Source organism: Oxyura jamaicensis, chromosome 2 (genome assembly GCF_011077185.1).
Source record: "Oxyura jamaicensis isolate SHBP4307 breed ruddy duck chromosome 2, BPBGC_Ojam_1.0, whole genome shotgun sequence".
Classification (NCBI taxonomy): Eukaryota; Metazoa; Chordata; class Aves; order Anseriformes; family Anatidae; genus Oxyura; species Oxyura jamaicensis.
The window spans coordinates 16,545,705-16,567,830 of NC_048894.1; the positions used below are offsets into that span (position 1 = coordinate 16,545,705).

A 22,126-nucleotide genomic window follows, 5' to 3' on the forward strand; every position below is an offset into this window, starting at 1 on the left:
AAGCTGAGCACCTCCATGCTCTGTCACAGAGATTTCAGGTGCTTACTCCACAGAATGCCTTTGGCAAGGGCGTTTTACAGCTGTTTAAGGTATTATTGTGTGAATTATCACTGCAAGCATCAATTAAAAAAAAATACATGAAAGAAATAGATTGCAAAATGATGCCTACAGAAGAAAAGTAAAGGAGAAGTTTTCTTTCTAAGGCAGTGCTGCTCTAGGTAGAGCTCTTGTTCAGAAAGTGTTTGGGAAAAAGCATCTTTGGAGCTGGACTCTGCAAGGTCCTGAGCAGCATCACCTCTCCCAAAGCTGAGCAATGAGCGATGGCATTAGTATATGGCGCTCTGGTCCAAAAGGATTGCTCTGTACCCAGATTCCCCCAACCCCATGGTGTGTTCTCTCTTGGCCAGAAGTTACCATCCTCCAGCATGGCATCTCTCTAACAAAACGGGTTGCAGCTGCGCCGAGCGTTTGGCTTCACTTAGCACAGCGGGAAGCCCTGGCACCAGGGGGTTAACGCCCGCAAAGCCACAGCCTCCAGCTTCACTCACAGCCAGATGCAGAAACTGCCAAGCCTGCGTTCCAATAAAATGCAGCTCACACGATCTGTAAGTGTAATAAAATAGCTGTTAACAATTCTGTAACTCTCTCTCTCTAAGCTTGTAAAAGCCCGAAGGTCAGCTGGAAGGCAAGCTGCATTTCTTCCCGTTGACCGAGTCCCGTCCTTTTACCTCACCCGCTGGGGTTTTGGAAGGGCAAGCACTACACCTTGTGGGGTTTCTCTGCCTTGCTCTCACCAGAGCACAGCCAGACAAAGGAGGGTCTGGGATAGCTGCTGGAGGCTTTTGACAACCCGGAGGGGAAAGAGCAGTGAGTTCAAATACTCTCTCCAGGTAGATGTCTTAAAATCCCTATGTAACCCCACTGGGGCATGGGGCTTGGTGTGCAATCCCAAGCGCTGTGCTTCAGCAGCTGCAGGGAGGCTGATGCAAAATGACACAGACCAAGGGAACAAAGCAGCCCCGCCATGGAGCAAAGCAGGGAGCAGGACAGACATGGGGAGAGAGAGGACAGGAGCAGAGGGAGCTGAAAAAATTCATCAGCACCCTCTCGTCACAAGACACTCCATTGCTAGTTTGGCAAACCAAGCGAATTTATTTGTCATCTCCAGGGTCAAAAGCCTCCTTGTTTAATCACCAAGATTTGGAGAGACAGAATGTGTCAACACTTCGAGCAAAAACAACTGGAATGAAAACAATGCTTTCCCCAGTAATTTCCCTAATGTGTCCCCAAACATGTCAAATTCGTGAAAGAAAAAGCCTCCAGACTGAGGGCCTGGCAACATCACCAGAGCCGCCCCGCTGAAGTCACTGGTCATGGCAAAATGGTGTGGTCTGCTCCTGGCCATTAACGGCATTAAGAACAAAGCCTACGTGGCTGGTTCCTTTAGTTGTTTTTAGCAAACACTCTGTTATTATATTTCTATTATATTTTACATTAAAATTCTGTTCATTTCAACTGAGAAAGGAGGAAATCAAAGGAAAAAAGAAGCAGTGCACAAACCTGCAAAACCAGTTCAAGTGCAGGCTTCAAGACTCAGCACCTTTTCCAAGACAATTCAGAAGGATCCAAAACCCCATTCCCTCCTGGCAGGCTTCTGCTTGGCATTATTTTACAGCATTGAGGCCAGGGTCTTGAGGAACAGACTGAGATGAGCACCGTGAGGAGGAAACGTGAGGCAGCAGCAGCAGGCACCTTCCTGCCTACACACATGGAGGCAATTCTAAGGCCTAGATATACCCGCAGCGCTCATACACGTGAAGTACTGTTGATTTTTTTTTACTATTTTTTATTTTTGAAGAAGCACCCTTCAAAAATCTACATTCCCCAGAAGATCCTTTGCAGAACGTGTACTGTGGTAGCTCAGATGACAAGAGTCAGAGGCATAAGTAGCATTAAAAAAAAAAAAAAAAAAAAAAAAGTGTGTTCAGTGTTTCACCCAGCCTTAAGTCTTCACTTGAGTTTTAATCAGGAAAAAGCCTGGACTCCCGTGGGTTTTGGCTATGAGTAATCAGAGGAGTTATGTTCATGAGTTATGAGCGCTGGAGGAAGATGGCGCTTTGCCAGCAGGAGCTGGTGGGGTTCGCTCCTGGTGAAGAGCTCCAGAAGTTCAGATGGCCTCAGAACGAAGGCACAGTGTGACGCTGTCAGCTCTGAGGTGGAACAAGGCCTTCTGCTGCTGCTTTAGCAGAAAATGCTAGAAGAAAGGAAACTTGGCCCCAACAAGCTCCATCCATGGGCAAGCAGGGCAGCAGGCCCAGGCCCTGACCTCGCACATCCTGATCCTTCCTGCCACGGCCCGACCTCCAGCAGGGGGTGAAGGGAAAGGGGAGCAGCAGGCACAGGGCAGGGTGATGGGGGCCACCAGGACAAGAGGGACAGGACATGGGCCCACTGCCAGGGCTGGGCTCGGCTGCGGAAGCACCAACAGCTCCCCACAGAGGCCTGACACCCAGCACCCCTCGCCATGGCTGTGCCATGCAGCCGGATGGTCGTGCTGTGGTGGCGGTGCCTGACCGATGAGCACATGCAACTCAGGAGAGTTGTTCTGTTTTCTTACACACGTGTCCAGCAGCAAAACCAGAATAGGTGATGGGTGAGAGAAATTAGGTGGTGATTTCTGGCACATGCAAGCCCAGAGATCAAAGCTGGTTTCCACCTAACAAGTATTTCTGGGGCTGCCCAAAATGTTTCAGACACAGACTACTGAGAACTGTTTTCTTCCCATGCAAGGTCATGGTTTAAGGGCTGGCAGTCATTAATGAGAGAAGCTTTTCCTAAAGACTAACGTATATGCTGTCCACTGAGCATTCAACAAGAGACTTCACCATAGGCTAGAATAAGGGAATTGCATCAAAGGCAGCAGGAAGAGCTTGGTTTTTACCAAGCTCCTGACCAAAGCAGGTAAATGGCAGTAGAACTTTGTTGGCAGAGAAGCAAAATTAGTTGTGAGACCACAAGAGCCAACAACTTATGCACGAAGATAGGTATCACCCACTCCAACGGGTGATAAAAGCCAAGCTGGAAAAAGAGAAATTGCATGACTGAAATATCACTGAGACACTGCTGGTGTGGGCTACTACCCATCTGAAAAGGCACATGATTCCTACCCAGAGATGGAGATGGTTTCTCAGTTCAGGGAGGACTCTAAAGTCACTGCAGACTACTTCTGCACTGATTCAAATGCACTCTAGATCTGAGTTTTAGATTAATACTGCAAGGTGGATTCAGTTAATTTTTTCCCATTATTCAGAAGTATCCTGTCACTCATTCCAGGAAATTCCACAAAATGGAAAAGAACACAGAAAAAAAAAAAAAAAAAAAAGATGGCGATGTCTTGAAATTTAATCCACCTTCACTGAAAACATCAAGCTTGTGCAGAATTTGAGTGTGCAACAACACTAACAGGCAAGTCTGATTTCATTTTTAGACTTTTTCCTCCCTTCAGGAAAGGGATAGCTTCTCATGGCTTTTTTCTGAACCCAAGGTTTTTTGGATACACAGCATTAAGACTTTTCTCATGTATGTATGCTTTGCTTACTGCATACAAATGACTGAGGCATAACAAAAATAATTTACAGCTACATTAGATTCCTTGATAGTAAATCTCTCTTGAATAAATCTGTGTTAGTGAATGAATCCCTCCTGCTCCAAAGAGAAAATCCCATAACCCCTATTATGAAGAGGCTGAAGATATTATATTAACATTTCTACTTGTCAGCTAGGGAAGCCATTGATGAAAAATGCATAGAATTAAATTTCCCTCATGAGAACTCCTCTTATAATCAAACTCTCACCCAAGTTCAACAACATGAAAGAGTAAAGTGACATTAAAAATGCAGAACACTGTAAATGCCTCTTTGATAAAATGTTCACGGCAGGTTTCTTTTAGGTGGTCCCCATCTAGATTTGTTTAACTGTGCAGTCTTGAAGCTTTAAGGTCTAAGTCTCTCTACACCTTGATGCATTCACACCAGATCATCCAAAATCTAGCACCCACAGCTGACCGTATTGAATGTAAGCCCAACGCTATTTTTAGAGTAGCTTACCTAAAAATAGTGACAGATATTTGCATCAGTGCCTGGTAATCGAAAACTCCCTTCAGACTACAAAATACTGAGTAGTTGATCTATAGCATGCACAAAGACGTCCTTTATTAAGTACTGTTCAGGAATTATGTTCATCATCTTATTCTCTGCTTGTTTTGTCATATCACAGCTATGCTTTACCAATGCCATGAAGATCAGCCACGTGCATCTGTGAAAGCACATCATAGCAAGCCCTGTGAACCAGCTACCAAATGGTTGCCTTCTGTTCTCCGAATTATACTTGTAAGCCTAAGTAGCTTGGAAAAAATGCTGCCATTTCAGGTAAAAATCAGAAAGGTGTAGTCAGAAATCTACACCCAACACATGAACTGTACTTAATCTTATATTGGTCAGAGATGCTGTAACTGGGCAGTAGAGGATGAAATGATTTCAAACATGAACAATTAAGATCCCTCGTGGGAGGCACCTTGGAGCTCTGAGATGCAGTGTTCTCCCCTCAGCAGGCATCACATGGAGCTTCAGCTGGGAGAGAAGCAAGGCAGGCTGCAGGGAGTCAGAGGGAGAGCACAGGCAGGGACAGAGCCCGCAGCTCCTGGCGGCTCAGCCCAAGGCCGAGGTCTGCCCAGGTGCCCAAGCTGGCACAGGAGCCATGGGAGCCCCCTGGCCCGACAGCCTACCCCTGGACCAGCAGTGGGACACATGCATGCTCACAGGGCTTGCAAACACCTTCCCAAAGCAGCTCAGGTGTTTGGGAAATGCTCCAGACTCCGCAGGTAGGAGATGTGGACAGTGGAGATGATTTTTCTTGCTGTTGAGAGATGGTATCCAAAGAAACCATCAAGGCATGATTAGTGGCTCAATGTCAGTCTAACAGGGACAGTAACAATTTAATATCTTATTTGAGACACTCCTCCAGTCACATTCCAAACCTGCCAAGATGCCCTGTTTGCTCGGGGGTGGGTGCTTTGTTTTAAATACATTATTGAGAGCACAGTAGATAATTCTACCTTTACTCGTGCTTACTTGAAAATTCCTTGTACAGTTAATGCAGCAGTTTGGCTGCTGGGTCAGGACTTTTTCTGCTTGCACACACGGATGTGACATTTTCAGTGACATTTTGAGATGAATGCATACCTGCATTCAAACGTCAGAAAACCATATAGCCATCTCCACACCTCAGGCCCCCCTCTCTCCACATGTACCTCTGAGTTTACCATTTGAGTAGACTACTATTTGAGCTTACTACTGCCCGAAGGGTTATTCTGACCTCTCCTTCAACACTGGAAGGGCAAGGGCCCTTGTTCGGCCCTTGGTGAGCCTCTCCAGCTTGTGAAATCAGCAGACACACGTACTGCAGGTTTCTGCTGGGGTTCGCTCCCTGACCAGCTTCAGAGCTGGCAACAGGGACACAAGAGGAGCACGTGGTGGGGAGCAGGGAAGCGATAAGGAAGGGTCTGCTCTTACTGCAGGGAACAGGATGTTAGGTAAGCCCTCCTGTTGTGTGCAACCTCACCTCAACAGGCAATTCTTTTTGATGAAACCACCCGTGAAGCAAACAAGAAGAGTACTTAAGTCCTATCGCAGTTACATACAGACTCCGCACTCACCGACACATACCCTACATCTCTATTTGCTCTGGTGAAGATATGCCAAGGGATGTGACACTGAAATATACAAAATCATTTTTTTTTTTAAAGTGAAATTTGGAAACCACCCTAGGTCAAAGTGAACTTTGAGAATTTTTATTCTAGAAGAAAGAATAGTATCGAGATGTTCACCTAGCCATGTCTCTACTGGCAACGTTAGTACTGCAAGTAGAAAGACAGTTTTGTTCAGCAAGTGAAGATAGGGACACGCTGCCAGTGGTTTAACAGCTTTCCTGTTTTTTAAAAAAAGAAGACCTGCTAAGGAATTAAATCCTGACAAGAAGAAAAATAATTAAGCTTTTCAATTAAGATTTTCAAAACATGGAAGAGAGAAGAAGTCTTTACTCCAAGCATGCAAAGCAGCAGCTCTGTGAACCTGGATGGAAGTGGCAGACGTCAGAGCCCCTTGGCACCACCACGCAGTCCAGAATTACTGACAGCATGGTCACCTTCTGCAGCACCGTCTGCCACGGGCTTCGGACCCTTTGCCAAATAACTCTTCCCAGTACACAAGCTCTCTGCTGCTAATGAGGACACATCTAGCAGAACGGGAACCCCAGCCGAACTCTGACAGCATCCCAATTACGCTGAAAAAAAAGATCTAATCATTGTTTTTTTGAACAAAGAAACACGTAAGATCTTGACAACAGATCTGCCTGGGCAGGCAGAAGGAAGCTGTTAGGTCTGAAAGGCGACACACAGACAGCTACACATCAACTTTTAAAATTTAGTAGGAAAAAGGGAGGAGAATTAAACATAAGAGACTTTGCACCATGCTAGCTACTTGTACAGATGGTGGTGAGAGTATCACCCATAATTAATTGAACTTGTAATATGCAGTAAAAAGAAAAAATGAACATCACAGCCCATTCTGACCACTCAGTCCAAATCCTGAGATTTCAGCACGGTGCTGCACACAGAAGTAAACAGTGTCCCTCTGAAAGTGCTCTCTGGCACGTGTGACTAACAGCAGGCGACAAAATACTGTCACGTGTATTGAATAACCATCTGGAAAATATTGAATAACCATCTGGAAAGATGAGGTTGTTCAAGCCGCGTTTGCACACCAGTTATGCAGATATAAGGAGCCACATAGTACCTGCTGCCCTGGGCCCCAGGGGATCCGGGCAGGGCCTGCTGTGATGTTCCCCCAGGAGACAAGACCCAACAGCTCATTCTCCAGGAAGTCCTAGAACAGATAGGTAGGAAATTTAAGTCAGTCCTTTTTCCCACCTGGGATCATCAACCAGAAAGCCATGGCTGAGAAACACAGGAAAAGGTAGCAAGGAGCATCTTCCAGGAATCATCCCTGCTGAATTAATAAAGCAACACAGGAATTCAGGAAGGTTAGAAGACTAGGGCAAGGTGCCTACAGCTATGAAAGACTGAATCTGTCTGAAGGCCTGTTCTAAGAGACCAAAGAGATGTGAGAACTTAAAAGATACCTTACAAGAGTGCTGTGTAGCAGGAATTCAAAACTATCAAAGCTGAAAATTTTCTCTGCAAAGGAAGTCGACATGCATGTGGATCTTGGTTGGAAATGAAAGCTTTTGCCTGCCTATTTCAACTGTAAAAGCAAACAACTGCCAAAAAAGTTGAACTGGGCAAACAAATGCCTCCTAGATCAAAGGCCCCAATTCTTAGAAATGTCACGACATATCCCTAAGTAGTTACCAGCTGAAGGGCAGTGCTAGGATCAATGAGATGGCACCTTGGCTCAGAACATTCCTTGGTAACTTTCAAAAGTGAAGGCACTATTTTTATAACACACAGAATTACCTGATTATCTTATGCTTGTACAGGAGAGAGTGCGCTGGTGAGGACAGATTATTGCTTCAGAACCAGCAACAGGGATGGGATATTCACAAAAATGTCCAGCTCCTAACTCCAATAATGGACTTGAAATTTTGCTACATAATCAGTACCAAATATAACTCAGGGTTGAAGTGAATGCCCCTTACGTACAGATGACGTGTGAATATCCCCAAAGCACGGTGACATTAGGACACTCTGGGCACACCACTCCTTTCATTCAGCAGAAAACACAACATTGACCACCGTGGCCAACCTCACAGCAGCAAGGGACTCAGCAGAGCATCACCAGCAAGGTGAGACTACAACGAAAGGGAAGACCAGATCAGTAGACATGACATAAATACCCACTTTGTTCTCAACTGTCCTTGGAGGCTGCAGGTATAACACCAACTCCTCCAAAAAAAAAAAAAAAAAAAAAAACCAACCAAACAAAAACTCTTAAATCTTTGGCCTCAATTTGAAAGTCAAGCAAATAAAATACGCTTCTTCTGAATGTGTTTTTAACTGCAATGGTGAAAACAACATTGGCATCCACCAAGAGAAAAGGCCCTCCTACCAAAGCAGATACAATTAATAAAACAAGTCCTAAAGGAGACTACATCGCTGTAAAAGAACATCCATCTAAGCAGCGGAAGATGACATTTGACCATGTCATCTTAATATCGAGGCCAGTGAGGAAGATAAACAGATCTTCAAAGACATCGGAAGGCCTGTAGAATAGCAAAACCAATAAATAAATAGCGATGCTACAAAGCAACAACACGGGAGTCCCTGGGACCAGTTGTGGTTTAGCATAAGGAAGGGCTTCACTACCAGGGCTCCTTGAGCACACCACCAGATGGTTACACATTGTCCCAGCAGCACTGCTTGCAGCTGTACAGTCAAACTCTTGAAGTAATTCTTAACACTTCCTCTTTATTAAATAGTTGCTTAGCGAATACCTAAGAGGAAAACCAAAAGCAATGCTCTCAACAACTGCTCTTTTATCAGATCTTCAACACTATTCCTTGACCGGCCATATAAAGTAATTAAGGTAGAAAACACATCCCACAACTCCAGTTAATGCTTTCTGAACATCTGCCTAGGAAGAAAACAAGCCTTGCCCAGAGGAAATTCACTCCCTCTGACTTGCAGGTGTAACATGAGCCAACAAAGAAAGCCCCTTCCAGTTAAAAATGTCAATCACATTGGAAAGGATAGCATCATATTCAGGATAGATAATAAATGATAAGCTGGTAATCAGTTCTCAGTGCACCTGCCCATTCCTTTGTTGTCCAGTTTCAGAAAGATTTGATAGGAAAAAGCAAAATATCGCTTCCCCCCTGCCCTGTGTGTCACTCCAGATCACATAGAAAAGCCCAAATTGCATTTGTATGTTAGTGAAGCTGTTTTGAAGGACATTAACTCGGTCCCTGCCATTTGGTTGGCATCTACTTTAAAGCAGTGCCTGCAATCCTCTTCCCCAAATTGCCTGATGAGGTTGGCAAGCTGTCGCTCTTCAGCTAACAGCAGCTCCAGGTTTTGGAAGGGGGAAAACAAGCTATTGCGTGGCGAGCAGAGCCAGGAGCCAACAAGCTTTCTGTTTGTCATCTGAAGCCAACAGTAGTCCTTACTGCATTAGTTCAGAGAGGGAATCACCTGAAGAGCGTGTCTCTGCGTGATGTACGTGCATGCATTCTTAAGCAGTTAATTAGCAAATTAATCCTCGGCCCTTCCAAATTATCTGTGAACACTCATGCATTATTAAATCCTGTATTGTGAACCATGTTGAAAACATGCAGCAGATCGACTAATGCTATGCAGGGGATCAGAAAAATGATCAGAGGCAAGTTCATTGTGAAAAAATGACTCCAACCTTTTAGGCCGGAAGAGACTTTTCTGTAAAATGGTGAATAATAGAAGACCCATAGGCAGCAGCTAAGCATATAAGAAAAGTCACTCAAAGATTTTTTATTTTTTTTTTTTTTAATAAAAACTGACTCAAAGGAATTTTCAAGTAGTAGGAAATTAGCCTCTGAAGTTCATTGGCAGAGGATGTTACAGTGGTTATCTATGAATCAACAGGGAACGAAGTAAGATCATGAAAAACAGGCGCCCCTTATCTATTACGAGAGAAGCAATCTGCCTTAGCTAATACACAAACTGCAAAATACTGGAACTAAGGACTACCACTGGTGAAAGACCACCTATACACTTCCATCTGTTTCACGTGCCTGTTCCCTATCCTGGGCAACTCCAAGACCACAAGCACCGCAAGGAATAGGCTGTTGGGCAAATTAAGAGTCTCAGGACGCCTTGAGTCACTTTGCCTTGGCTGTCTGAAAATGCAGAAGGATGTATGTTAAAAATAATGCATTCAAGATTTTTCTATTCCCAGTTTCTGAGCAAAAACCAAAACATTTGCATGATACAGAACACAAGAGCACAGACTAAATTAAAAACTGAGCCACGAGTTAATCTGTCCTGATGTCCGTTTTTTTTTTCTTTTCTTTTCTTTTTTCCTGTTAGTTATTTCACTTTGCTCCATTTGCAATGTCTTCTTAGGACAGAGCATACAACTTCCATGGATTAAAAGCTTTGTAAAATAAATAAATAGTCTGAGCTCAGGAAGAGAGAGACAAGGCAAAAGAAAATCAAGTACCACTTCTGGTGCTGAAAGACAGGATTTTCTAGGAACACAACATGTAGCATCACATGTCAATACCATTATCATTAAAGTTATGGATTAAAAGAAACGAACTATGAACTTACTCAAAATAGTGTAACATATGAACCTCTGCAAATAAACTGGTAGTGCCATCACTATTTTTGTTTTTAAGCAAAGAAAAAGTCACGTTATTTTGTAGTAGCAATAGTTTCTTTTTTATTTTTAATATACTTTAGGAAACAATATACAAAGCTGAGCTTTGCCACCATTTTCAAACGGTGGGTTGCTCCAATTACACAAATTCAGCGTTTTGTGATGGTTAAGAACAGCAGTCAGCACCAGACTTAAACAGTTAGCTACAACACAAACATCCTTCGAAATGAAATGTCATAATATCAAGACAAGTAAACCAGGAGTTAACATATGACAACTGTTGGGGAGGTGTCTTAAATCATTCTTGTTGAATTTTATATTTCGTTAAATATTTTATACACAATTTCCTGTTTACAAGTTTTAAACAAAACCTCCCTTGAGGAATTATTTAAGTACAAAAACGTTCAACAAGAACAGTTCTAATAAAGAGTCCCCAAACAGACCAAAATTTAATGTGTTGACCAAAGGAAATGAAAACCAGTGTTTCTTTGTTTTAACATGTTTATTACAACAGATACAATTCACATCTGACTAGCTTTTTTTTAAATCCTCTTTCCCCTCCCACAACCATGTTAACATGTTCATTGGGCTATTTCTTTATATTTGAGCAAGTAATGTACTTTCAGCACACATGCCCAGCAGTACTATAAGTCCATTCTTACAGGGTGCAAATGGAAATACGTTTCAATAATTTATACAAACAAGTGGGTTATGCTCAATCACTGCAATTTTAAGCTACTGTACACAGGAATGAAAAGATTATAGAAAAAGTGCCATAGCAACAGTGCCTTAAGAAAAAGAGAAAATTAGAAGCATTAAAAAACTGATAAAATCAGATTTAGGATTTCACGGGCAAATGGAACACAGAAAATGAAAAACATTTCTCTGTAAAACAGAAATGGAGAAGCACTGCTTTTGATTCGGTGCAAGTGTGGAAACAGTTGTTTCATGATATTTTTGTACATTACCCAAATTGTTGCAGCCTTAGACACAGATCGCCTGGCGCTTGCATTGAACTTTAGGAAATGCAAGATTTCTGAATGATAAATTAACTAAAAAAAAAAAAAAGAAAGCTAATTTTTGCAGACAGGTTTACATGTAAAAGGCTAGGTATTTAGCCACCTCAGCATTGATTAGTTTTGGATGTCTAAGCTCTGATACACATGGCTTCCCATGGCTTCACTCTACAAAACATATTTACAACGTGAAGAATACATCTACAAGAAATCTACATTTCAAGGGTTTTACAAATCATTCTTGTATCTTTCCCCTGAATTTGACTCCCTCCTGTCCCCTTCCCCATGTCATCTTTTTTTCTGCCCAGCTCAACGGTCCAAAGTCTACTCAAATGCAGCTCAAAAGTGTTAAGACTGGGCATCAGTTTAATAGTTCCTGTACTCAAAACCATGTGCAATTGTTTACAACTTTTCACACCATGAAGGAATTCTGATTCTTTAGCTTTTCAAGTTCTTTTATTTGTTGTCTCAAAAATAGTATCCTGCAAGAGAAAAAAAAAGAATTAGTGTAAACATTTTCATCATACACAGATATTACGTGTAAGTACCTACACAAATACTTGACAATTTCCTGGAAAGATGCCAAGCTTCTTAGCTCCATTAATAAACTTGGAAGTATTTTAAAATGAATTCCCCATCTATTTAATCATCTACAGGCTCCACGTGCAGGTGCAGAAACCTCCAGTATTGGATTCAGTTATTTAGAAAACTAAGCTGCTGAGCTTCATTATGACCGAAACACGGTGACGTTTAAGCCTACTATTCAGCTGAATTTAACTTCAAGAAGAAGTGGAACACAGTGGAAGAGTACACTAGCTCAATATTCAAAAAAATGCTATTATGCCTGGGATGCAGTCTTCCAAACTGTGCAACAACCCAAAGCACTTAAGTTTTCAGCAAATACAATGCTCCTCTGTCCCCACCCTAACCTCAGTATCTCCAGTGGTACAAAGGTTATATTTTTTTTCCCCACAGCCTTGTTTTCTAACTAAACTTGCCTGTTCTTGGAGACACAGTGCCACTAGGGAGACAAGTCACTGCCCTCACATCTTTCAACTTATTTCCTCCCATTGTTCTAGAGGATTTTATACAGCACTAGATTTAGGTAACAGTGCAGGCAGAAGAGTTGCACATGCTCTTGCTTCCCTAAAACAATGATTTCCATAACATGGCCCAATGTATTTTAGTTTGATTCAGCCACATACAGAACAATTCAGTGAAGAAGTTTTAAACAAGGAAATTTTCTTCTAGGCAAAAAAAAACTTTTTTTCTGGTATTTAGCTCTGTGACTGGTAGAAGAATAAATGTTCTGAAGTTTGCCTCTAGTTATGGAAAATTCCTATATTAAAAGATCCAAGAAAAAAGCTGCAACTACACTTTACTTAGAAATCAACTACGCTGCTAGCACTTTCCTTATGAACTTTTCTTCTACTATTGCACTGGCCTAAACAATTATTTCAGTTAACAAGCATGCGGTTTAGATACCATTTCCTACAGTTTTTAATAAATATTTTGTAACAACTTTTCATAACGCTGACGTGGAATGCAAGCATATGAATGAAGAAAATATTAAGAAAGAGTTGAAACATGACATAAATATTCTGCAAGTCCGAAGCAACTTCAATAAGATACAGGAAGTGCATCCACTTCAGTAGACTTTTGTAGAACCCTTTTCAAATACATCAGTAAAAATCAAATTTCTTCTAAAAAGTAGATGAACAATCAGGATAGACGCACTGAAAAACACATTAAGCTCAAAAGGTATAGGCGTATGAAATGTATCAGCAAGTGAGGAGTGTCATTTCACAAACTGTCAGTTCTGGTTCAAACAATACACTTGCTTTGAACAAAGATCAAGTTCCTTCTCAAAACAAACCTAAATAGTTCTATTCTGTACAAAAACACAGAAATTATATCATTATTCAGGTTGACAGGCTTTGATAATCCTGTACTTTGTGAAGGCCTCCCCCCATCCACCCACCCAAATTAGTACTTATGTTGCATATTCATTGTCTTTGGGATGGCAGCAAAAACAACAGAAACATATCAGAGATTCACAGTCATAATCATCGTTATCCATTCATGGCTTAAGGATACATGCTGTGTAGGAAACAAAGTGCCATTTATGGAGCTCAACAATGACATCTGACATATTATGTCAGATAAAATGTACCTCCAGATACAGAAATAAAAGCTTAGGAGGTTTTACTCTACCTGTAAGGAACCAAGCAGTTCCTACAGAAACTGTAATTTATGGAATGACACTATGAAACTACGAAGCTATGAAAAAATGAACACTGTGGTTTTTTTTTATTAAGGAAAATGTACAAATATTTTATAGCCTACTTCTGACTACAAGGAGTTTTACCAACTATCAAAAAGCAAGAGCTTCTGGGATAAAACTAGCTATTTAAAAAGCATACAACGTTATTAAAGCTGCATGAAATAAGAAATAAGAATCACTGTAGTCAAACCATAGTGTGACTTAGTATACAGGATAACATCATTCAGAAAGGAAACTTAGTATGAAAGTTAACTCATGACTACCACTGAAAAATGTTTCAGCACGTCGTAACACTAAACTTTTTGATGTTGCACAACAGTCTGTGAAACAATATACAACCATGCTGTTAATAACAAAGACATCCTCTATTACTGACTTACGAAGCAGAAGTCTACTTTGCCATAATCACCTCTTTCTCGCTAAAGAACCCCAAGACCTTCTCAGATACCTCCTACCCAAATAAAAAAAAATTGTTCTTCCTTAGCTTGTGATATCAACAAGAACTTGCCAGACTTGTCTCACCCAATAAATGTCTCATGAACACTGTAGTGGTTAAGGCCAGTATAAACCACATAGATGTGTATCTGTGTAATCTATGCATCAAGTATGGACAGGTATTTTAGAATTATTCTGAACTACTGTGAGAATCTTAATCCACTAATGTATCTGGGAAGATAGGCCTTTTCCACCTGTACAAGCAAAAATATATACAGATGTTGCTTATCTGCTCCTATTCACTACACACTATCAAGAGTTACGTGTGGGAAACAGGTAGAACGTACAGAGGGAAGACAGCTCTCAAACCCTGTAAGAACCAGCATGCTTATCAAGTCATCATAAATATAGCTCCCACAAAACAATACTTGAATGGGAATTCTAATACCACCTTGAAAATTACCTTTTTTGAAAGCACACTTACCTTTGCTCACGCAAAGTTGCTTGAATTTCACATACTCGAACTAAAGATCTTAAATTCTTTAATTCAGTACAAATTTCTGACATATGAACACTTCCCATGTTGTGGGCTTCCTCCCGTAATCTTGATGCCTATAACAATTAAATAAAGTTAGGATTTTGACTCAAGCACTAGGAACAACTGGCTGTAGCCAAGAGACTCTTGGATAAACGTGTCTTGAAACAGCAAAGCACCATAACTCTGAAGTGCTATGACTTCTAAACACACTGTAAATTAAATCAGAAGATCATTGAGTTCATTGAGTTCTCTACAAAAGCCCATTTAAAATCAGAAATTAATTATACTGGATGTCAATAGATTCTGTAACTCAGGCTCATGCAGGAATGGTTTACATTTCCTTGATCCTAACAAATGTTTGTTCAATCATCTTAAAGTTAGCACATGACAGAGTTCTGAATTTCACAATTAATTTGTTCAAGTAGTTAAAAGCCTCCAGCCACTTTTTCAATGGCCAGCTTAAATTTCTCATGTAAATTAAGCCCCAGTGACAAAAACAGTTGAATGCCATCTTCTTTTCACCTACTTCATATAGAAAAAAACCTTAACCCTCTTCAGGTGTTCTCTTCCAGACAAACTCCATTATTTAGTATTTCCACTTAGCCATGCAGAGATAAGCAGATGTGTATACTCAGAAGGCACGACCAATCCTCCCAGTTTGAACATTTCTTAACCTCTTGTCACTGAACTGGATATATGGCTCCAGCTAACTAACTCAACGGCACCAAGAACAGTAGGGTAATTACTCAAAGGTCCCCTGCATCACACTGAGGTATAGAAAGAGGACTTCTTGCACGCAGCACAATGAAAAAAAGTTTATTTCTCAAATAGATCCTTCCCTGCAGTATTACTGTTTAGCAATATTGTTCTCTGCTGCACTGGGTCTGGCTAGGATGGAGTTAATTTTCTTCCCAGCAGCCTATCTGATGCTACGTTTTGGCTTTGTACCTGAAGCAACACTGATAACAAACCTGTGCTGTAACTACTGCTGAGCAGTGCTTACATGCCGTCAAGGCCTTCTGTTTCGCATGCTGCCTACCCAGCAAGCAGGCTGGGGATGCGTACGAGACTGGGGGAGAACACAGCTGACCCAAACAGACCAAAGAGATATTCCAGATCACATAACACCATGCTCAGCAGTAAAACTGGGGGGACAGTGGGAAGGTGGGTGGAATCTTCCAGGGGTTGCTGTTGCTTCAGGACTGGTTGGGCATCCGTCAGTCAGCTGGTGGTGAGTGATTGCTTTTGCATTCCTTTTTTTTTATTTTGTTTTGTTGTTTCCCCTCCCTTTTCTTTATTAAGCTATCTTCATCTCAGTCCAGGAGTTCTCGCACTTTTGTTCTTCCAGTTCTCTCCCCTATCTCAGTGGGGGCAGTGAGCAAGTAGCTGTGTGGTGCCTAACTGCCTACGGGGGTTAATGCACAGCATCTGCTGAAGTACTCGTTTTTCCCCTTCCTGAAGGTAACTGTATTTAGCACAGGTCTTCATCAACTTCTGGAATTTATCCAGTTCAAAGTAACTTGTGATCTAATTCCCTCCATTAAGTTTTCTGTTCTGGATTGTGTTGACATTCAGGAGTACACCTGGTCTCCAGTAGGAATCATCTCACATATTCTGCATATGCAGCTCCAAAGCCTTTAGAGTGATAACAAACTAGCAATAACCACTCTTTAAGTAGTTTAAGGTGTCCAGTCATCCATCTTAAAGCAACTTCACCCAGAAGATCTTAGAATCATTTTTGTGTATAAGATTCTTGTTAAAAAGTCTTAACAGCCTTGCTGCAAATCAGGATATAACATTTGCTTTTTAGTATTACCAATGCCTGATCATCAAAACAGAAAACTGACATAATTTTAAGAAAACATCCATGCTGACTACCATCAGAATTTTCTTTTTAGGTATTTGTATATCATTTTTCTTACTGGAATATTGTTTGATACTTTTATTACCTCTATAGTTACTGAGTTGAGATTGTCTACAATTCTCTTTCTTCTCTTTCTTGTATTTCTTAAGGAGGAGGTAATTACACCAATTATTTTCTGATTAGACACATTACTGGGTTAATTTCCATTTTTTTACATTAATCTCTCCTAACTTTTAGCTATGTTCAGGATTAGTTTCAGTTAGTAATTACTGCACTGGACAGTTCTTGAAGTCTGACTGCTTTAACACGCAATGTTGGTGAGCAAGACCAGATACTTACTTTGATGTTAACTCTGGCACATGCTCTTGGGCCCTAATTTCAATGTAAGCTAAGCATCTGGTTAGAAATTTAAAGAAAAAAAAGGTACTGTATATTGCAGCCTCTACACTTTCACCTACCTTACCTTACCTTCTTCGCTATGTATTGCGCCTACACTTGCCTTCATCTTTCTTTTACATCAAATAAGTTGTACTTGAGAGACTTAAGTCACTATTCAAAAGCGGTCTGTTAACAACACTGTCATGTGAAGTCATCGGAAACAGCAGACAGGACAACACAGTATTTAACAACTGGTACAAAGGTAAGAGCATCCAACAGAGTTCATTACTCCACAGCATTAGCTAGTTTTCTTTGATCTCTATTATTGAAACTGGAGGGAAAAAATGAGCTACAAACCATATAAATCTACATTTTCTATGTTACGATAACTCTCCGTTCAGTACACAGTGAAAATAACACTACCATTCTGAACTCTCCAAGCACTGGGCCAAGGCCATAGGGAGAAGTGACTGTGCTGCATCATTTCCTCATGTAAGCACACACTCCACAGCAATGGTGGTTTGACTCAGCACAGTTTTTCATTACCTTAAAATTGTACTTAAAACTTAATGGGAAAAAAAAAATAAGTCAACAACCAAGAACCCAAAGCAGAATCCACACAGAGTCTAGACTGCACTTCTAAGAGTCACCCTGCAAATTACTTGCCAAAAACTTCCCATGTAGGCTTGAGCCAGCATGCAGCCGTTCTTCAAAAGAACGAAGTAAGCAGGGCTAACTAAGATTAGTACCCGACACAGACTTTGTCAGACAGGTTTGCCTGTGACAGAAAGACTTGAACTGGACACAGAATTGATATGGTTTCTTTAACACATTTCAAGTAGCTGACATGCATCCAGTTTCCCTAGATTACCACCAAAAGGGTGTGTTTCATGCACTTACTTATAAAATAATGCTGACTATTCTATGGATTTCCATTTGTGGAAACAAAAAAACAAAACCATAAACAAAAACAAACATAAAGAAACATAGTCCAAATTTAGTCTGAGACCCCTACATCACCTTAAAAACCAGGTACAACAAACAAGGCACAGTTCCTTTGTCACTGCGAAGAGTTAATCACTCACTGGCTCAAACTGTGGATTGGTCTCGCATAGTTTTAACTATGTCACCTAATTAATGACATCCTCCACATAGCAAAAATACTGTTGTTATTGAAAAACTATGTTGAAATTTATATTCTTTGTAAATTTCAACACAACTTTGGCAATAAGAGAAAATAGCTATGATGACTATTCTTCCATTGGAGAGAATTTCAAAAGCACTGGTACATTAAGCAAGAAAATACCCAACTGCTAAACAGTAATCACATGTAAAGCCTGCAAGGTCTGGCCTAACCTCCCACCTCTTTCTGGCTGAGGACAAGCACTGGGTTTTGTTTCTTTTTTAAAGATGCTTCCAATTTCTAGAGAAAGCAACCTGGGTAACAAAAGGAGTTTTTAAGCTACCCGTTTAGCACCCTCAGAAGGAACAGAGTAGAAGCGTACTCACCTGCTTTTCCGCATGGTCTGCAGGCCAGCCTTGAACATGCTTTATAAGGTTTTCATTGAAGTGTGCTGCTAGCGTAGGTGTTAATGAACAAGTGGGTCGTACAGATGGATTCTGTGGTGCAGATGTTGAATTTGATGCACTAGTGCTAGAGGTATGATTTGGACCTGGTGATGGGCTTCTTTGACTACTAGAAGAAAGAATTAAAAAAAAAAAAAATAAGCATCTAAAAAAATATGTAAACATGTAGAGAAACAAACACAATTCACTGCCTCCAGCCACAAAATATATGAAGCATTTAAACCATAAATATTTCTGGTAGATCAGCCCTGTGGCACTTTTCCACAAACCTCGCAGTTGTACGGGAACCATCTGAGTGCTACAGCATGGCAGAGGTTTTTTTTTTTTTCTTTAAAGACTCTGATATCTGGTCAAGAAACGTAAGCTGTGCCTGTATTTTAGCGTTACACAGAGAATATATATGTGTATATTCCACCTTCTTGTTACGTCTGCAAATAGGTGCAAACCTAAGATTTTCAGTAACCACGTATCAGAGTCAGGCAGGCCTATTCAAGAGATTACGAGCAAGTGCCACAATAGTTATTAAGCACAAAGCCTGATCTCCTGATCTAAAAATACACTCATAGGGGCTTTGAGGAGTTTAACCATTTACCAGTGGCAAAACACCAATGCCTAGGGGACTGTTAACACAGTACATCCTCGCTTCAGGTGCTCAAAAAACCAGAAGAATCAGAGCAGCAGCACATTTGTAGCTAGCAACTCGACTGCTTTACTTGAACATATTCTCATCGACATTCAAACCAGAAAAATGTCAGTTACTGGAGAATTTGTTCACAGAAGCAAAAAAAAAAAAGTGGGAACAAAAGACATGTTCAGTTAATAACTCTATACTGTATGCCAAATCAAAGACACTGTATTCTGGACAAAGCCTTTCACTGTACTCTTTCAGATCTCCACATGCAAGCAAAACTGACTTCCACATTTTCTGAACACAACTGCCATACATGGCTTTTCCAATTCTATTTTGCAACTGTATTTCATGGTCAAAACCTCTGAATTTTTACTGAACAACCCTCTCATGCTGATCTTCGATAACAGGTTTTTTTTTGCCATCCACTGAGTTCAATATTACATTATCTATAAAGTATTTTAGCTATTGCTTTAAGCAACGTTTTTTTTAATCCCATTCCTCTAATAGCTGCCCTCTCACTCCACTTTACAAGACACTTTTCCTCTCTACCTCATGATGCTCCACGTGTATAGGAGGATCATACCAAGTTCCTTTCTAAGAATTCCTTCTCATTAAATAAAAAGTCTATTCCTGCTGCAATGTCTAAAAGAGGTGGGTGCTGCTCAGTTAAATCCTTGGTAAACTGATATAACTGGCTAATAACCCTTGTACTCCCAAATTCCAAGTACCCATCCTTCACCTTACACTTAGCATGTAAGCTCCCAAGTTGAGTAAGTCTTTTATTGTTCCATTTGTACCACTTCCCTCAACAAAGCTGTGGTATACAAGCTGAACACCCAACATTAAGTCCAACAAGCTACAGAAGTTTCCCCAAAATAAATGAAAATCACTTAATTTCCACGTGTCTAGAAGCCTAGGCATCACCACCAGCACAAACACCACACTTACACCACATGGATCCAACCATAACTCACAACTGTCAGAGCTGTACACAACTCTGCTACGTATGGAGGTGAAGTTTCAGCACATTTCTTTTTTTACTCCCTTGGCCCTTGCCAAAACAAGGCTTTTATATTCATACATCCCTTCCCAGTGCTCTCGATCGCTTCCACAGCACCTCCACTTCCTACGGAGGCTCTGCTCTTGCCCTTAACTAAGAGGCAGGAGTAGCACTGGTTAAAGCACGCTATGTGGGCACAGATAGGTCAGGATGAGTGCAATCTGCCTCTGTCCTCACCATCCTTTAAGAGAAGACAAAGGAAGCAGCAATCTTGAGCAGGAGAAAGAACATCACTTTATATAGTATCACAAGAGTGATGGTACCTCACAGTTACGAAGCTCTTTGGCACTAACCACACTGAGAAACAGTAGCACTAATTATGTAAGCACCTAGCCATTATTCACAAGGTGCAGCACTTGCTCACAATCGATTTCCTCATGCACTGGCATAGCTTTCAATGCAGCCCGTAATTTCAGTCAATTAAAATTTTCTTACTACTTATCTGCAACTAATGTAAAGAAGAAACACGTCTGGGTGGAGCTACCATAATTCATCACCTAACCACCCCCCTTAGGATCGCCGCAACATCCCAGCACAATGCCGCTATCTTCACGGCCCAGTGCCCAGCCATTTACCCTAATCGCTCACACTTGCGAAGTACAACAGCTCTCCAAACAAACAGCCTACTAATTAGGTATGGCACACTGCTCTGCAGCAACGAAGACTTGTGTCCCACTCCAGAACTTTGTTTAACCTCAATCCTTTCAGTGCCCCCTAGCTTGGGCAAAAGCTTGTATTAAAAACACTTATGCAGAAAGAATTTGTCAGGCAGCTTCCTTAGAGCTGTGTACATAAATCTCCCCTGATTTCAGACAGTAGAAGTTGTAAAAAGGAATATAAAAAATAATGGGGGAAAAAATATTGCTTCACGCTACATGTTCTCTTCAGTAATCCGTTTAACCACTTGAAAACCACTTACAAGTAAAAATGACTAACAGTAGACATAGGAAATGTTCAGTTGGTAAGGAAAAAATGGAGTTTAGATTTGAAGCTGGAGCTCAAACTATCCAAAAAGGTGAGGGTAACAAGGGCTGCACATCAGCAGCAAAGAAAGGCTAAGGAACAGGTGGGGCTGTCCCCCTGTAAGACAAGGGAACCTACTGACAAAGGACATGGATAAGGCCAGAATAGCCAGCGACTTTTTTGGCCTGGGTTTTACTGTTACAGTCTGCTCTCAGGCCTCCCACGTGCCTGAGCACATCCACAGAGCCAGTTCAAGTGAAGCATTACACTGTAATAGAGAAAGAAGCAGTTAAACCAACTGCACATTAAGTGCATGCAATCAGACTCTATGCACCCGAGGGCAATGAGGGAGCTGGCCGGTATAACTGAGGTGCTGCATCGCGTCAAACATCAAGGTGAGCAGGAACGTTGCCTGATGATGTGGGAAAAAAGCAGATGCTACATTACAGCCAACTTCAGGAAGCACCCAAGGAGGATGGCCTAGGGAACTAGAGGCCTGTAGACCTAATCTCAGTCTCTGTGAAGATTATGGAGCAAGTCTGCCTGGAAACTATTTCCAAGTACATGAAAAACTAAAAGGCAAAATAAAGAGAGCCAGCAGAGATCTGTCAAGGGCAAATTCTGCCTGACCAACCTCATTTACTTCCATGATAAGATGATCAGCTTAGAGTAAAAGAGAAAGCAGTGATGTTGTTTATCAGCCTTCAGCAAGGCCTTTGACATGGTATCTTCTAATTTTCTTACAGCTTAACTCCTCACTTACTGACGTCCGTATTTCATGTGCAAGGTGAACAGAAACTGACTGGACTGTCAGGCTGAAAGGGCTGAGTCAGCAGGACGAAGTCCAAACGCAAGCCCCTGACTAACGCTGTCCTTCACTGATCCATATTGGGGCCAATACTTTATGTCTTTATTAGCAGCACAGACAATGCCACAGAGAGCTCCTCTGCTGAGTTTGCAGATGGGAGGAACAGTCAATATATTGTAGGGTGGGTTGTTATCC

At 41.3% G+C, this 22,126-nt stretch overlaps 1 protein-coding gene across 6 annotated transcripts in view; it reads right to left on the reverse strand.

Moving 5' to 3' along the window:
* Positions 1-11,650: 11,650 nt before the first annotated feature.
* Positions 11,651-22,126, reverse strand: part of WAC (WW domain containing adaptor with coiled-coil) — a 58,926-nt gene continuing 48,450 nt past the window's right edge. For 4 of the 6 annotated variants that reach the window (XM_035316990.1, XM_035316988.1, XM_035316986.1 and 1 more), the window contains exons 12-14: positions 18,392-18,578; positions 14,587-14,714; positions 11,651-11,865 (exon numbers count right to left, since the gene is read on the reverse strand). In XM_035316990.1, the coding sequence (XP_035172881.1) occupies positions 11,796-11,865; positions 14,587-14,714; positions 18,392-18,578 (385 nt within the window). In that variant the 3' untranslated portion in view covers positions 11,651-11,795. The remainder of the gene's footprint in view (positions 11,866-14,586; positions 14,715-18,391; positions 18,579-22,126) is intronic. The other 2 variants (XM_035316989.1, XM_035316987.1) reach the window with 1 other exon arrangement.